This window comes from Mustelus asterias, chromosome 1, assembly GCF_964213995.1.
Source record: "Mustelus asterias chromosome 1, sMusAst1.hap1.1, whole genome shotgun sequence".
NCBI lineage: Eukaryota > Metazoa > Chordata > Chondrichthyes > Carcharhiniformes > Triakidae > Mustelus > Mustelus asterias.
Genome location: NC_135801.1, coordinates 41,437,019 through 41,455,788, shown reverse-complemented (window position 1 = coordinate 41,455,788; position 18,770 = coordinate 41,437,019). Strand labels below are relative to the sequence as shown.

The 18,770-nt window shown below is 43.7% G+C and overlaps 1 protein-coding gene across 1 annotated transcript in view; it reads left to right on the top strand.

Moving 5' to 3' along the window:
- LOC144493068 (transmembrane protein 144-like) overlaps positions 1–18,770 on the top strand; it is a 116,796-nt gene that overhangs the window by 65,690 nt on the left and 32,336 nt on the right. Inside the window, exons 6-9 of the mRNA XM_078211943.1 lie at positions 6,885–6,965; positions 7,332–7,413; positions 13,799–13,878; positions 16,012–16,130. Of these exons, the coding sequence (XP_078068069.1) occupies positions 6,885–6,965; positions 7,332–7,413; positions 13,799–13,878; positions 16,012–16,130 (362 nt within the window). The remainder of the gene's footprint in view (positions 1–6,884; positions 6,966–7,331; positions 7,414–13,798; positions 13,879–16,011; positions 16,131–18,770) is intronic.

Below are 18,770 nucleotides of genomic sequence, written 5' to 3'. Positions count from 1 at the left end.
AAGGCCAACGGACAAAGAATGACTTTTTGGACAAGATACTGGAAGGTTGCTGATGCTGGCAGCCTGACACCATTCCCAATGGGCTGCCGACACTTGCCACATCCTCACCACAATGGGCACAGAGAGCACAAGAGTGGCTGTGAGGGAATTGGAACCCTTGAGACATAGACCTGCGTGCACCCACCTGGACATCCGATGCACTAGCTTCCGGGAATGGCATGCAGTTCAGGCTGATGGTGGAGAAGCACTCTCGTGACTTTCATAGTTGCCATCGTAGGGAGCACTGCAGAGTCATGCAGTGTGAGCAGCCATGTTAACACCTGCACAGCTGCCTTGATTGGGGTGACAGCGGCCAGACCTGGCTCTTGTTACTGTTAGGGGGCCTGGGATGGAATGTTAGCAATAAACCACAAAACCTGTCCTGCAGACAGATGGCAGGGTAACCAGAGCAACATCAGTGGCATTGAGACTCAACCTAATATGCAACCCGTTGGGGGTTGTCCAGCGGGCAGGGGGAATGTGCACAACAAGAGCCCCAAGCCAGCAGTAATCCCAGACCAGCACGAGCCCCCCCCCCCCGCCCCCCTCTCTAAACCCCCCTGCACTCATGCAAAAATCCAGTCAAACTCATGTTGATAAGTTTCACGCCCTCACTGGCGCAAAGTGATTGGCGCCATTCAAAAGGGTCCGGGAAGATAGCAAACAGTTACATGCCGGGTGCGAATTGGATTTTATGCCTTGCTCGCTGTTTTCCTAGCTTGCCTTGGTGATCGACGGGCATGGCGAGGTGGTAAGATCACGCCCTGTATCTCTAGAACAATGAATACTTACTGGTGAAAATGAGAATTGTGTGAAATATCCAACATTCAAGTTGATATTTCCAAGTACTAAATAGCTAATGTCTAAAATAGATGTTTAAACGATGCATGATTTTGAAATGTATTTGAGTTGACCAACAAATCAACAGGAGCCCTTTCAGTTTTGGATGCTCAGTAACTTTATTTTGTAAGCTCTTTGGGTTGAGTGGAATTCATTTCTTTTGAAAAAAATGGAATTTGAGCTCTTGTGATGTTTATTGATAAATACGCAGTCAAATGTGGTAATGGATCATAACAGCCAGTGATATTTCATGTTTGATCCTGGTGCTTAGGAACCTGCCCTCAGGTGGATGGTGGTGGTGGTAAGGAGACCAACCATTGGTGTTGGTATTCCTAGGATATGGGGTTAAGGGCCAAAGAAATCTAGGGTTCCAATTCTGATTTTCTGCTCTCAGCTGTTTGCAGACGTCAAATACAGATATGGTTGAAATAGCTGCTGATGCTTCCATATCAAGGCCAATGGACAAAGAATGACTTTTTGGACAGGATACTGGAAGGTTGCTGGTGCCCACAGCTTTGTTTTTGAAGAAATGATACTTTCTGTAGAGCTGGGGAGAAAATTGGAAATATAGCATTGATGTGTCACAAAGCAATATGCATCAATGTGGTCGCTGAGACTTGCAAAATTGTATCTGCCTAATCAGCTATTTCCTGTTCTTGCTTCAGCTAATACTGAACATACATGGCATCTCCTTAAATTGTGATTGCCTCTTGTTTTCTTCAGTCATTCTGCTCCCTCTGCCATTTCTGGTTCCTTACCAAAAGTATATCTATTAACTTTATTTATTATTCTTTTCCAACCCCTTTTTCAATCTGATAGTATGGTAGCTTGTTGAGCTGACTTTTTGTGACCTGTGTTTCTCTTCCAATTCTAATCTTAATGATCTTGATAAAGAATCACATGTCCCTGCTCCATTCTGTTTCATCATTATAACAATCACCAACTTTTTGTCAGCGATGGTCCTATTGGTTTTTCTGTTTTTCAGCAATCATAATATACCTGATCCTGTTGAAACCAACTGATGCTACATTTGCAAACATTGCCTTTGCTTGCTCTTAATTTGAGTAGCCAGGAATTGAAGATTAATTTCCAGGATGGTGCTATGTACCAACTGGTCAGGGCCGCATGTCCAGCAGATAAATGAAGGCAGTTAGCCGGAGGGCCTGCCATTCCCCCAGCACAAGACTACAATGGGGGACGTTGGACACATGCAGTAGCCCTTACAGCAGAAATAGATGCCCAACAGGCACCCTTCGCCCTGTTTAAAACAGAAGTCCAGAGAGTTTTAGGAAATGCTCCTACTAATCTAGACAGCTATATCTTATCTAGACAGCTATATCTTATCTAGACAGCTATATCTTATCTAGACAGCTATATGAACGGAGTGGGAATGGAGGGATACAAAAGAGTGGTCTAGTTTGGACCAGGGAGCGGTGCGGGCTAATTGTTCTTTGTTTCTCGTTTCAAGGCTTCATTCTATGATCATCTTGCTGGTGCCAGTACAGAGCGAGACTGCGGATAGTTGGGAACCTGTCTCGGGGGCAGGGAATTCAGATGGTGTTCGTAAAGCAGAAGTGGAAATGAATAGGGTTGGGAAGCATTTTCTGATCAGGGCCAGTGTGATCTCCTGGACTCGTTTCGATCGCCGCAGGGGGTCGGAGAGAAATTTCCCAGATTTTTTTTTCCCCATATTGGCCCTGGGGTTTTCACTCTGGGTTTTCGCCTCTCCCTGGAGATCACATGGTCTGGAATGGGGGGGTGGGGGTGAGTTAATAGGTTGTGATGAACAAAGCATCGTAGCTGTGAGGGACAGCTCGGTGGAGAGGATATTAGAATGTAGATAGGCTGGAAAATTGGGCGGGGATCCTGGATTCAGGATTCAATCCTGGACCGGGGAGCGGCGCGGGCTTGGAGGGCCGAAGGGCCTGTTCCTGTGCTGTATTGTTCTTTGTTCTTTGTTCTAATTGGGAGTAGAATCACAACGACCAAGCAACAAAAGGAGCTTGTATACCAGGAATGCTCAAGGCAAGGAAACCTAGGCTGTGGGGAGCGAACCTTCATCCAGGCTTTCAAGGATGGGCTCTCCAGCTCTCACCAACCCTTCCTAAAAATGGGAGTGATCATGTCCCAGGATTATGATGAAGTAGTGGAATGGGCTAGTGGCGTACTTGGAGGCAGGGAGGAGAAATCTCAGACGAGGATAAAACAGCAAAGAGCAGCCGCCTACGGTAGCGGGAATGGAACTAAACCCAAACTGACCTGTCACAATTGTGGCCGACAAGGGCACTTTGCAAAGGAGTGCTGGGTCCCAAGGAAAGGAAATAAATTTGGAAACAGTGGGAGACATTGTAATCATTGTAATAAAAATGGACACACGGAAGCAGTATGTTGGGACAAACATGGAATTCCTCCTGAATACACTCAACAAATCTCTCTCCATCCAACCCTCTAATACTATGGCAGTCCCAGTCAATGTTGGGAAAATTAAAATCTCCGACTATTACCACCCTATTTTTCTTGGAGCTATCTGTAATCTCCTTACATATTTGCTCCTCAATATAAGGGAAGGGGGAACTTAAAGCTATGACTAGTGAAAAAATTGTTGGGAAACGAATAGCACTAAAGTCTGCCAAGTGTCCCGGACCTGATAGCCTGCATTCTCGGGTCTCACAAGAAATGATAGTAGAGATGATGGGTGTATTGGTTGTAATCATAGAATCCCTACAGCGCAGAAGAGGCCATTCAGCCCATCGGGTCCATTCTCATACAGTATCTTACCCTGGCCCTCTCCCCCGACTCTGTCCCCATTATCCAACACATTTTCCATGGCTAATCCAGTTAACCTACACATTTTGGGACACTAAGGGACAATTTAGCATAGCCAACCTGCATGTCTTGAGTGTGGGAAGAAACCAGAGCACCTGGAGGAAACCCACAGAGACCACAGGGAGAGCGTGCAAACTCCACACAGTCACCTGAGGCAGGAATTAAACCCAAGTCCCTGGCGCTGAGAGGCAACAGTGCTAACCACTGTGCCACTATACTGCCTATAATCTTCCAGAATTCCTCAAATTATGGGGAAGGGTCTGACCATGCTTAATTAGCCTTGCGCTTGCAAAAGCTCAGAACGTAGTGTCCAACATTAGATGTGATTGGACAGTCCTTACTGAAAAGTCCCAAATGTGTTAAGAATTACACTAGCAACCAATTTAGGATTCAGACGGGCTTGCAATGTGGTTCACTTAACACTTGGTAGAAGTTATATATGTTCATACACAGGATCCTGCCCTCTGCAAACAGAAAGAATGGCCGGAATCTTACCGTCCTGCCCGCCACAGAAATCGGAGCAGGCAAGGGGTGGACCATAGAAAGGTCCGTTGACCTCAGGCAGGGTTTTACAATTTTGATACAAGTGAGGCCGTAAACTTTCACCCAACATGTTTAGGCATTGCACCACCTTCAAACAAACAAAAGCTTGGGGAATAACTATTGCCTGGTGCATTCACCATGGCAATGCTTTGACCAGAGTCTATTTGCCAACCAATGAGCATCCTTCTTCTCATGCAGTATAAATTGTGATTCCCTTTGAAATTTAGTAAATTTGTGTCTGTCCTGATGAGTGCAAGATGAAAAACTTTGATATTATTTAAACGGAGAGAGACTGCAGTATAGAAGTGTCTGGATCTCCTTGTTCACAAATCACAAAAAACAACATACAAGTACTGCAAATAATTAAGAAGACAAATGAGATAGAACCATAGAGTCATAGAGGTTTACAGCATGGAAACAGGCCCTTCAGTCCAACTTGTCCATGGTGCCCTTTTTTTCAAACCCCTAAGCTAGTCCCAATTGCCCGCATTTGGCCCATATCCCTCTACACCCATCTTACCCATGTAACTGTCTAAACACTTTTTTAAAAGAAAAAATTGTCCCTGCCTCTACTATCTCTATTGGTTGGCAAATAGACTCTATCTCTGGCAGCTTGTTCCAGACACTCACCACCCTGTGTGAAAAAATTGCCCCTCTGGACCCTTTTGTATCTCTCCCCTCTCACCTTAAATGTATGCCCTCTAGTTTTAGACTCTCCTACCTTTGGGAAAAGATATTGACTATCTAGCTGATCTGTGCCCCTCACTATTTTATAGACCTCTTAAGATCACCCCTCAGTCTCCTACACTCCAGAGAAAAAAATCCCAGTTTATCCAGCCTTTCCTTACAACTCAAACCATCAAGTCCCGGTAGCATCCTAGTAAATCTCACCTGCACTCTTTCTAGTTTAATAATATCCTTTCTATAATAGGGTGATCAGAACTGTACACAGTATTCCAAGTGTGGCCTTACCAATGTCTCGTACAACTTCAACAAGACGTCCCAACTCCTGTATTCAATGTTCTGACCAATGAAATCAAGCATGCCGAATGCCTTTTTCACCACTCTGTCCACCTGTGACTCCACTTTCAAGGAGCTATAAACCTGTATCCCTAGATCTCCTTGTTCTGTAACTCTCCACAACGCCCCACCATTAACTGAATACGTCCTGCTCTGGTTCAATCTACCAAAATGCATCACCTCGCATTTATTTAAATTAAACTCCATCTGCCATTCGTCAGCCCACTAGCCCAATTGATCAAGATCCCGTTGCAATCTAGGATAACCTTCTTTACTGTCCACTATGCCACCAATCTTGGTGTCATCTGCAAACTTACTAACCATGCCTCCTATATTCTCATCCAAATCATTAATATAAATGACAAATAACAGTGGACCCAGCACCGATCCCTGAGGCACACTGCTGGTCACAGGCCTCCAGTTTGAAAAACAACCCTCTACAACCACCCCCTGGCGTCTGTCATCAAGCCAATTTTGTATCCATTTAGCTACTTCACCCTGGATCCTGTGAGATTTAACCTTATGCAACAATCTACCATGCGGTACCTTGTAAGGCCTTACTAAAGTCCATGTAGACAACATCAACTGCACTGCCCTCATCTACCTTCTTGGTTACACCTTCAAAACCTTCAAATTTGTGAGGCATGAATTTCCACTCACAAAGCCATGCTGACTGTCCCTAATCAGTCCTTGTGTCTCTAAATGCCTATAGATCCTGTCTCTCAAAATACCTTCCCGCAACCACAGAGGTGAGGCTCACCGGCCTGTAGTTGCCAGGCTTTTCCCTGCAGCCCTTTTTAAACAAAGGCACAACATTTGCCACCCTCCAATCTTCAGGCATCTCACGTGTGACTATTGATGATTCAACTGTCTCTGCTCGGGGACCTGCAATTTCCTCCCTGGACTCCCACAATGTCCTGGAATACACTTCATCAGGTCCCGGGGATTTATCTACCTTAATGCGCTGTCAGACTTCCAGCACCTCCTTCTCTGTAATATGTACATTTCTCAAGACATCACTGCTTATTTCCCCAAGTTCCCTAACATCCATGCTTTTCTCAACAGTAAATACTGATGAGAAGTATTCATTTGGGATCTCACAAACATCATTTAGGTTGTTTGTCTTTATTGCAAAGATTCTGAAAACCCAAATAAATATTCTCTGCATATCCCTTATCTGGAATACACTGGAACACAGGTATTGATAGCATTTCATGTAATGTCTTCAGAGTTTTGCACAGCCTAGATTATTTTTTTCCCCCTCACTACACTCCAGGTGCAGCATTCGTTCCTGATGTACCCCCTCATCATTTACAGTTCCAAATTTAATAGGTGCAGGGATGCTTCATTTTATTACTTGTTTCAAAAAATAATAAATTTCCATCGGAGCTGTGTACTTTTGTGCATTTTCTGTATAACAAGGATAATAATGCTGCAAAGCTCAGGCTCGGTTGCAGTGTGGTTCAATTGATTTGAGTTTTGAAGACACAAGTGTAGATTAATTAGAAATTAGAAATGTTAGAAGTACTCTACAAGTCTGATAGCATTTACAGAGAGCAAAGACCCTTTCAGATCAATGACCCTCCGTCAAAACTGTACTTTATAATTTATTTCAGATTTGGCTGGTTTGGCATTGACCCTGAAGAAGTAGCAAAACCTTGGTTAAACTACATTGGAGCAGCTCTGGCTTTCATGAGGTAAATTTGATGAGCTATCTTCAATTAAATAAAGAGTAGTTGACACAATTTCTATTCACAAGCTAGATTTATAAGATGAGCATTGTCCCAGAAAATGTAAATTATGTGCAACAGAATTTTGTTTATTTACAATTTAAAACAAAAAGTGTGGGTTATTATTTTAGTTAATGAGCAACTTTTACTCCATTCATACACAAAATAGTGATGAAAAGAATTTATAGCAAAATTATCTATTCATCTGAATTCTTTACACAAGGTTCGAATGAGATATAAAATTGTAGTTAATTTAAAGCTACATTGAATTTTGAAGTCTGATATTTTTGATTTGTTCAGCTAAAGTATTGATTTATATATTTTCTGTTTTAGTGCCATCATATTTTTCTTTGTCAAGAGTGATATAAATGCTGCAAACAGTTCCGAATCAACACTCCCACTACTGATTGACAGTGTGAGTAACAGCTTCCTGTGGAGTTGGTCTTGGAGAAATTCTTTTGCACACAAGAGTTTGCTTTAGTGAAAGTTAAATGGATTCCTTGCTTTAGATTATCCTTACATTTTGACTCTATATTCTATAGATGTTGTATCCAAATAATATTTCATAATGTTGGAACACAAAACAGGAACAGTGAGGCACATTGGGGTTTTTGTGCACCAGTTGGTATCACTGTTACATCCCAAGTCATGAAGTTATGGCTCCAGAATTTGAATACATAATCCAGGCTGACAATTTGGTGCTATATTGAAGGAGTGCTGTCATTTGGATGCTGCCTTCAGGTGAGACTTGAATTGAAGTGCTTGCTCAGATAAAATAAAAAGACTCACGACATTCAAAGCTCAGTTGAAAGTTCTGAGGTTCTGGTCAACACTGCAAAGGCAATAGGCCCTGACAACATTCTGGCAATAGTACTGAAAACTTATGCTCCAAAACTTGCCGCTCCCCTAGACAAGCTCTTCCGGTAAAATTACAACACTGGCATTTACCTGACAATGTGAAAAATTGCCCAGGTATGGCCTGTGCACAAAAAGCAGGACAAATCCAACCTGGCCAATTACTGCCCATCAATCTACTCTCGATCATCAGGAAAGTGATTGGGGGGGTTCATCAACAGTGCTTTCAAGCAGCACCTGCTCAGCAATAACCTGCTCAGTGACGCCCAGTTTGGGTTTCGCCAGGATCACTCAGCTCCTGACCTCATAACAACCTTGGTTCAAACATGAACAAAAGAGCTGAATTCCAAAGGTGAGATGAGAGTGACAGCCCTTGACATCATGGCTGCATTCGACCTAGTGTGGCATCAAGGAGCCCTAGCAAAACTGGAATCAATGGGTATCGGGGGCAAACGCTCCACTGGTTGGAGTCATACCTGGCACATAGGAAGATGTTGTGGTTGTGGGGGAGGGTCAGTCATTTCAGCCCCAGGGTGGTGTTCCACACACAACCACCTTCAGCAGTTTCATCAATGACCTTCCCTCCGTCAGGGTGGTATGTTTGCCGATGATTGCACAATGAGGAAAATTGGGGAGTGGACAAGGAGCCCCCCCCCCCCCCCCCCCCTGCCAAATCCAAAGGCAGTCTTCAGTTGCCAGTGGCTGCTTTTCTTGCCATTTCACATACCGCATTCCACTCGAAAGGAAAGAAGAAAAAGACAAAGAAGTAGAAAAGAGATAGACACAGTCAATAAAACAGACATCGGAGACAGATGAGAGAGTTGAGAGAGAGTTGACTTTTCTCAATTAATATGTGTTGGACCATGTAAGATTTACAAGACTAGTATTGTACAAGGGGAAAGGACACTTCCACCCAGCAGTCTGAAATAAATGCCAAGAATTTACTCATCTACTTTTCTACACAACCCCTTAATTTTTAACGCACCTGTTCACTGAAAAGCATTCAAATCCTTTTTTGACCTGAATCATTTATATTTTGAGGAATTCAAAATGAGGAATTGAACATTTAGCATTCTTCAAAGTGGCCATGGCTGATGTGCAAACTGAATCCAAATACTTGTCTTTGCCCCATATCCCTTAATACCTTTGGCTAACAAAACCTATACAAGCTCAGATTTTAACTAGCATCAATTGCTGTTTGCAGAAGAAAGTCCCAAACTTCTGCCACCCTTTGCGTGAAGAAATGTTTCCAAATTTCACTTCTGAAAAGCCCAGCTCTAATTTTAGACTATGCCGCCATCTGAGATTCCCAACCAGTGGAAATAATTTCTCTCTAGCTACCCCATCAATTCCGCTTAATAACTTGAAGAGTTTTGTCAGATCAGCTCTTAAACCTCTAACTTTCAGATAATTAACCCTAGTTGTGCAATCGCTTGTAATTACCCCTTGGGGTCTTGTAATATTCTGATAAATGTACACTCCACTCCCTTTAAAACCATTTCTCCTTAAGAACTGATGCCCCCAAAACTGGTCGTAATTCCTCAGATCTGTTCTAAATAAGACTTTAGATTATTTCCACCCCCTTATATTCTCATCCTGTAGATATAAAGGCCAGCTAATTAAAGCAAAATACTGCAAATGCTGGAAATCTGAAATGAAAATGGAAAATGGAGGATAAACTCAGCAAATCTGGCAGCATCAGTGGCGAGAGAAACATAGTCACCATTTCAAGTCCATATGACTCTTCTACAGAACCGAAATGGGGTAGAAATGTAATGAATTTTATACTTGGAGAGGGATGTGAAGCAGAATGCAAAGTCAGTGATAGGTCAGAGCTAAGGAGAGATTGACAAACATGTCATGGACATGAGATAAGTGGGCTGTCAATGGTGCCATAAGGGACTGAAGAGTATTAGTAGTGGCAAAGGTAGGATAGCAATATGTGTTAATCGGAAAACAGAGGTTAGTGCTCAGTGGGAGCAAAATAGCGAGGAGGGGTAGGTTGTGTTGGGACAAGCCAGGGAAACTGAAAAACAGAAAACAAGAGGGGAGTCAAGATGGAGGCGAAAGTTCACAGTCTATAGTGGTTGGAATGCGAGTCTTTACAGGTAATCAAGTCTTAAAGGTACAGACAATGTGAGTGGAGAGAGGGTTAAGCTCAGGTTAAAGAGATGTGTATTGTCTCCAGCCAGGACAGTTAGCGAGATTTTGCAAACCCAGGCAAGTCGTGGGGGTTACAGATAGTGTGACATGAACCCAAGATCCTGGTTGAGGCCGTCCTCGTGTGCGGAACTTGGCTATCAGTCTCTGCTCAGCGACTCTGCGTTGTCGTGTGTCGTGAAGAACGCCTTGGAGAACACTTACCGAAGATCAGAGGCTGAATGCCCGTGACCGCTGAAGCGTTCCCCAACAGGAACTTGCCTGGTGATTGCCGAGTGGTGTTCATTCGTCCGTTGTCGTAGCATTTGCATGGTTTCCCCAATGTACCATGCCTCGGGACATCCTTTCCTGCAGAGTATCAGGTAGACAACGTTGGCCGAGTTGCAGGTGTATGTACCGTGTATCTGGTGGATGGTGTTCTCACGTGAGATGATGGCATCCATGTCGATGATCCGGCATGTCTTGCAGAGGCTGCTGTGGCAGGGTTGTGTGGTGTGGTGGTCACTGTTCTCCTGAAGGCTGGGTAGTTTGCTGCGGACAAAGGTCTGTTTGAGGTTGTGAGGTTGTTTGAAGGCAAGATGTGGGATGGCCTTGGCGAGATGTTCGTCTTCATCAATGACATGTTGAGGGCTCTGGCGAAGATGTCATAGCTTCTCCGCTCCGGGGAAGTACTGGACGACGAAGGGTACTCTGTCCGCCATGTCCCGTGTTTGTCTTCTGAGGAGGTCGATGCGGTTTTTCGCTGTGGCGCGTCAGAACTGTCGATCGATGAGTCGAGCGCCATATCCTGTTCTTATGAGAGCACCTTTCAGCGTCTGGAGGTGTCTGTTGTGATCCTCGTCATCTGAGCAGATCCTGTGTATACGGAGGGCTTGTCCGTAGGGGATGGCTTCTTTAACGTGTTTAGGGTAGAAGCTGGAGAAGTGGAGGATTGTGAGGTTATCTGTGGGCTTGCGGTACAGTGAAGTGCTGAGGTGACCGTCCTTGATGGAGATGCGTGTGACCAAGAATGCAAATAATTCCAGAGAGTAGTAGAGATCTCCAACGCGGGGAGTACCTGGGATGAAAGCACAGAGGGTGCTCTGAAGGTCCGGATCAAAGGTCTAGATCAGTCTGTTGATCTCTACTGCCTCCCGAAGATACACGAGGCAAACATACTCGGCCGTCCCATCGTATCGGGCAATGGGACCCTGTGCGAGAACCTCTCCGGCTATGTCGAGGGCATCCTGAAACCCATTGTACAAAGAACCCCCAGCTTTTCACGAGATATGTCAATGACATTTCTTCCTTTGGACTCATGGTGAACAATCACTGAAACAACTATATGATGACATCAACAAGTTCCATCCCACCATAAGACTCACCATGGACTACTCTCCAGAATTGGTTGCATTTTTGAACACACGCATCTCCATCAAGGATGGATACCTCAGCACTTCACTGTACCGCAAGCCCACGGATAACCTCACGATGCTCCACTTCTCCAGCTTCCATTCTAAACACGTTAAAGAAGCCTTCCCTTTCGGACAAGCCCTCCATATACACAGGATCGCAACAGACACCTCCAGACGCTGAAAGATGCCCTCATAAGAACAGGATATAGCGCTCGACTCATCGATCGACAGTTCCGACGCGCCACAGCGAAAAACCGCACCGACCTCCTCAGAAGACAAACACGGGACACGGCGGACAGAGTACCCTTCGTCGTCCAGTACTTCCCCGGAGTGGAGAAGCTACGACATCTTCTCCGGAGCCTTCAACATGTCATTGATGAAGACGAACATCTCGCCAAGGCCATCCCCACACCCCCACTTCTTGCCTTCAAACAACCACGCAACCTCAAACAGACCATTGTCCGCAGCAAACTACCCAGCCTTCAGGAGAACAATGACCACGACACCACACAACCCTGCCACAGCAACTTGTGCAAGATGTGCCGGATCATTGACACGGATGCCATCACTCTGGTCACCGCTTAGATCATAACTCTGGTCACCGCTCAGGACATCACTCTGGCCACCGCTCAGGCCATCACTCTGGCCACCGCTCAGGCCATCACTCTGGCCACCGCTCAGGCCATCACTCTGGCCACCGCTCAGGCCATCACTCTGGCCACCGCTCAGGCCATCACTCTGGTTGCCGTCCTAATCGCTTCTCACCGCTCACTGCTTTTATGCCCAGCAGCAGTGCATATTCAGCCTATCAGCAGCTCATTCTCGGAGAGGTCTGGCTCTGATTAGCCAATCTGATTTTTTGCTTTCCTTTGAATTCCAAACAGCAAACGGTGACCTAGCAGGGGTGAAACCATGGTCGGGCACGTGGTCCGGGGCTGGGATGACCCATTGCACTTCGTGTATGCTGACACCTGCGATGTCCCCATGCGCGGGATACTCGACTGCAAAATTTGTTCGCGCTCTATCCCAGTTACTGTAAGATGTACGGAATTCCTTACCTGATCACAAGAGATACGTATTTTGTCATTTGTTTTCACAATGCTTGCTGTTACTGCAAATGATTTTCCATACAGAATAAAGATATTTTAATTTTAAAAATCGGCAAAATCAATGGTTCTCGGCAGGCATTTTGCACACTTTGTGACTGTTGCTGACATTACTCTATGGCTTCGGCGGAACTCCTGGCAGACCTCTCACGGAATCCCAGGGTTCCCAGGGACCAGTTTGGGAAGCTTTGCTGTACACTACCAATCACACCAACCCCATTCTGAACCTGTGCATCTCTATGAAATGTACTGAAGTTTGGAGTAAGCAGTTCTGATGCTTCTCCCCCTCCCTTTGTGTTGAGTGTCTCTAATCCACATTCCAGCTCAATGACTTTTCCTGTGTTTGGCTAGCAGCTCTTGGCGGGTGAGACTTTCACCCCTGGGGTATTTGATCTCTGGGAAGATCTACTAAGTGCCTGATTGGCAAGCAAATATGGCCCAACATTTCAAATCAATGACTTTTCATGAAAACTGAACCATTAGCTCTCCCGGCTCTCCAAAGGTGCTGGCTGACCTGCTGAGTATTTCCAGCATTTTCTGTTTTTAATTCAACAAAAAACATCATTGCTATGAGTAACTATATTCTTCCTACAGTTTTATGATTTTTTACTATCTGCAGCAAATAATGTTCCCTGTCAACTACACAGGTTTGCAATCCAGAAATATAGGGAAAACCAGTCTGTACAAACTATTATTCCCATCAAGAAGCGCATTTGTGGCCATAGAATAGTCTTAAAGGGTCTCACAGTGCAATAAGCAGTCCGTGTATGTGTAGCAAACCGATATTTGAGAGAACTTTGGAACTCTAAGCTGTCACTGTTAATCTGAATTATGTGCTAAATCTACCCTTGATTTCCTGCCCCTCCATTAGTATTTACTCATTTTTTTCAGCAGCGTTCAACTGGCATCAGCAGCTGCCATGGCAAGGAACAACAGAGGGGAGGAATAGAGGGTGATGGGCAAACCATAGAACCATAGAATCTCTACAGTGCAGAAGGAGGCCATTCGGCCATCAGTTCTGCATCGACTCTCTGAAAGGACATCGTCCTCATTACATTTCCCATGTGGGTTCCAAGCATACGAAACTCCATCTCATGAGCTCTAATACATAACAGCGATCCTGTAATCTAGAAATATTAAAGAAGCACAAGTATCTTTAAAAAAATAGTTTCTCATCTTATTTTGACTTTAAGATTTTGGAATTTTCCAAGACTCTTAATTCCTGTTACAACCAGAAATTTGACACTGTTGGGAAGTCTGTAACAACATTTATTTTTAAATATAGAATATAAATACTGGTGAAGAAGCTGTCTTGTCAGATGAATCGTGGGTAGACAAACTGAGTCCACTGAAGAAAAGGCTTGTGTAAGTATTGTAGGTTTCATTGCAAGTGATATAAGAGGCTGGTAATCTAATAGTAAGTGTTTGCAGCCCTCTAGATAAAACACGTTTGGTGCTATTTGTGTTGAGACTATGCACCAACACTTGTTTGGACGCCTGAGCACTGGGGAAGCACATGGCTCGTTGAGAGCTTGTACAAACTTCACATAGCTCATTGTGGTCCCAACTTTTATTCTGTTCAGAGGCCTCTCCAAAGCAAAGCCAGAGCATCTATGTAATGCTCCAGAGATACACTGCCTCTTTCAAATGGGTATTGCAAGGGTTGGCCTGCGAAAAAATATTTGTATTGACCTCTGGGTTGCATTTTTTCAAAATAATGTAGTGCCACCATCCATTAAAACACTTAGCTTAATTAGGCCTCCAAATGGCCAAGTGCTCATCTTCTAATGTGCAAATTTGCATGAGCACATCAAAACAACACACTGGAGAGACACTAAAATATTGAACTGCATTAACCTTGCATATGAAATCAACTCATTTGGAAGCAAAGTGAAAATGATGCATAACCTCTTTCATTAATTTCTATAGATTTAAACAGAATCCAAAATTATGTAGGGAATAACAAAGGAACATGGGTTGATTGTTGATTTATCTCTTAATCAGATCGCTTTCAACTTCTTCGTGTCGTCTACTTGGAGGTTTTGTATGTGCTCGAATGGTGCACGTGCCTGTACATGAAATTTTGATCTATAGATTCTTTCTTCAGTGGCATCAGTTGCTCAAAGAAGCAGTCTGAATGCCTCACTTTTATGGGGATTGATGCCCTCTTCCCTGCGTCAACCGTGTCATAATGTGCAATGGTAGGACCCCCCTTGTGATCTGAGTTGGATGTTTTTGTTTCTTTGCATGTGCTTCGGTCATTGTAAAGGCAGACCAAAACAACACTTGGTGAGGTAAATAGCTTTATTTCGCAGTGGGGCAAACATACAATGCAATTATAATTAGATTCACTGAATTCAAACTGTATAATTAAGTTTTGAATAATAATACAAAATAATGTTACCTCACATCAATAGATCAGCTTATTGATTTAATAAGATAGCTTCTGACTATCTTTGAGCATTTGTAACATTTCAACCTGTGGACAGTGACCACCCACTGCGCCACCCTTCCCCTCAGTCATTTACTGAGACAAGCAATCACTATCACAAAGCAAGCTCTGGCATCTTAGCTCAGACCCTTTCTTAAAATTTGCTTTCAAACATTTTTTCTGTGTTTTAAGAACAATTCCAGTGCTTAATACAAAAGCAAAAGAAACATTCAGCATTTCAAATCACCGAAAGTGGAGAGAATACATATGGGTGTTGATCTTTTGCCAAAACATGGCTTTACATTTTTTTGTAACAATAGTAATGCCTTGCAAAATATCCAATCTTTATTCCCAGTGGAAAGCTTCAGCCACCAGGAGTGCCTTTGCAAAATTGGCTGTATGCTAAACATTGCATATCTGACTGTTAAAATGCATACCCAAATTGCCAAAATATGTTAGAGGCTCCAGGGCAAGGCTCCTTGCCAGAAATGCCAACTCAAAATGACCCCTTCCCGCAGCCCCCCAACCCCTCAAACAGTCAATGGCAGCTCTTCTCCCCTGCCCGAAGACCACTGGCGTGTCAGCATCAGACCCCTTTCAGCTTCCCCCCTTCACCCCCTCCCTCCCCACCCCCAAACAGTCAATGCCAGTGTCCCCCCCTCTTTCCCCGGAACATGACCAGTATTGGACCCCTTTCTCCAGCATTCTCCAAACATCCTGCACAGGTATCCCCAGGTCCCATGTCCTCACCCCCCCCCCCCCCCCCCCACCCTACCCGTCCCACCATCACAAATAAGTTGAGTTACCCCCATGAGAGTCCCACGAGGGTTCGCCTCAGACAATGCCCCCGGCACAATTTGGCAGAGCCAGGTTGGCATTGCCAGGTTGACAACAGGCAGCGTAAATCAAAGGTTGCGATCTCACAGGTGAGAATTGCAAATTCCGGGTTTCATTGGACCTTGAGCTCCTGTCGCCATTCCCGTGCACAGAGAGCACGGGCTGAAGATCATCTCCGTTGTAATATGTTATATTTTTATAATGTTGATTCTTGGTTTCTTTTGTTTTAGAGGATCATTCCTTGCAGTGATTGCAGGGTTATTGTACGGTTCCAGCTTTGTGCCAGTGATCTATATCAAGAACCATGCTCTAAAGAATGAAACGGAATATAAAAATGCAAGCCAGTTTGGTAAGAATGTAATTGGTTGTTTTATTTGCCATATCGTGTCAAAATCCCTTATTTTCTAAGTGTTTAGAATAATGATATTAAAAGGAATTGGGTTTCTTCCAAAAGTCTTGCTGAATTTTGATAGTCCCTCAGAAACAGAACAAGTGCTGGAAACAGCAGTTTCTTTAATGGCTCTGTCAAGTTCCTGCTGGAAGCTGTGGCAGAAGATCAGGACAATCCCTACAGAAATTCGAGGTTATAACATTTAGTATAATCATTAATGATAAAAGTACTTTCAGCTTACAGAAAGATTGAAGGATAAAGGCAGCATTAGTTCAGAAGAAAGGAAAAGAGGACTATTTTAAGGTGGTCAGCTATATGACAGTAAGTTTATTCTGTACTTTCCTCCTTTATTTATAGGATCAACTGACCTTCACTTGACTTATATTGGGGTTAGATCTGAATCTCCAAGTGCCATTCCACATTGTTGCCTAGAAGGAGTTTACTACTGCATAATTATATTAATGCCACCCAGATAAATTTTTACCCAAATTTAACCGTCCTCAAAGATTAAGAAGAATGAAAAATAGAAACAAAAATAGGCTATTTAACCCCTCGTGCATGTTCTGCCTGTCATTCAGTGAGAGTTTGGCTGATCTGCAACCTAATCCACATACCCACCTTTGTCCCAGACCCTTATTATCTTCGACCAACAGAAATCTATCAATCCCAATTTTAGGAAGAACAATTAATCCAGCATTAGTCCAAAGGTGTCTGGGTTAGGTGGATTCGCCATGCTGAATTGTCCCTTGTTGTCAGGAAGATTAGAAGGGTAAATACATGGGCTTACGGGGATAAGGCCTGGGTAGGATTGTTGTCGGTGCAGGCTTCTGTGATTAATTGCCATTTGCGAAAAGGAGTTACAATCTTCTACACAATCTTCTAGAAGTGCTTTCTAATTTCACTCCTGAAATATTTAACTCTTAATTTTTAGGCCATTATATCCTTCCTCAGGTGTGGGGCAGGATTTTCCGGCCGCGCTCACCCAAAACCAGAAAATTCCACCTGAGGTCAGCAGACCTTTGCATGGTCCATGTCTCGCCCGCTACAATTCCCGTGGTGGGCGGGATGAGAAAATTCCACCCTTGGACCGGAATTTTACCGCCACGGAGCAGGCGCGGCTCGCAAAACGGCATTCTCTGTTGGCCTCAGGTGGGATCTTACGAGTCTCGGGTGGGCGAGGCAGTAAAATTTCAGCATTGGTGTTTCAGCATTGAGACCACAGCATTCCATATAATGATCTAACCAGTGATGTGTACAGCTGAATCATTACTTCTACCAACATGTATTCTACTCCTCCAGATATCCTCCAGATATAAAGGCCAGTCTTCTTTTTTTTCCTTTCCTTTCTCATTACCATCTGTACCTTTTAATTTCAACAATCTATGTACATGGACCTCCACTACTTCCAGCTTTTAACAGTTTAGAAAATATCTGGTTCAGTCCTTTTTAGGTCCTCACATTTGTCCACTTTGAAACCTATTTGCTATGTTTTACGCATTCATTTAACATATCAATATCTCTTTGTATTGTTGTGCTTACATCTACAGTACTTACGTTGCTACTAATTTGTTTATTTGACTCCGATCTTACTGTCAAAGTTGCTAATAAGAACAGTGAATGGTTGAGGCCCCAACACTGATTCTTGTGGGACGCCGCAGCCTGTCAGTTTGGGTATCTGCCCATTATTTCTGCTCTCTGACTCCTGCCACACAACCAACTTCCTAACCAGGTTGATAATTTGCCTTCAATTCCATGAACTCTAACTTTATCTAGCAGTTTCTTATGGGAGACTTACGTGACCCCTGCACACCAAAATGTAGACCATTAATATATATCAGGAAAAGCAAGGGTCCCAATACCGACCCCTGGGATACTCCCCAACAACTCCTTCCTCCAGCCTGAAAAATAACCATTAACCATTACTCACTGTTTCCTAATACCCAGTTAATTCTGCTTCCACGTTCTTACTATCTCTTTTCTTCCATGAGCTATAGCTTTCTTCTCAAGTCTGTGGTGTGGCACTGTATCAGATGCCTTTTGGAAGACCATGTACACCACATCAACAGCAATACCGTCATCAAACCTCTCTGTGTCTCTTCAAAAAACTCCAAGAAGTTAGTTAAATACAATTTGCCCTTTAGAAATCCGTACTGACTCTTCCTCATCAACCACGTTTTTCTATGTATTAATTCTATCCTGAATAATTGTTTTTTAAAGCTACCCCACCATGAAAGTTTAACTGACTGGTCTGTAATTACTGGTCTGTAATTGCTGGGCTTATCCTTACAACCATTTTTGAACAAGAGTGTGATATTCGCAATTCTCCAGTTCCCTGGTACTTCCCCTGAGTCAAGGGAAGACTGAAAGCTTACGGCCAGTGCTCTGCAATTTACATTCTCACTTCCTTTAATATCCTTGGATGCATCTAATCCAGTCCTGGTGCCTTGTCAACATATAAGTATATATTTGACATACAAGTACAGACAATTTATCCACTATCTCCTCCTTATCAATTTTAAACCCTTCTGGTGACAATTTCCTCCTCTGTCACCATGGTCTGGCTAGCATCTACTTCCTTGCTAAAGATGGATGCAAAGT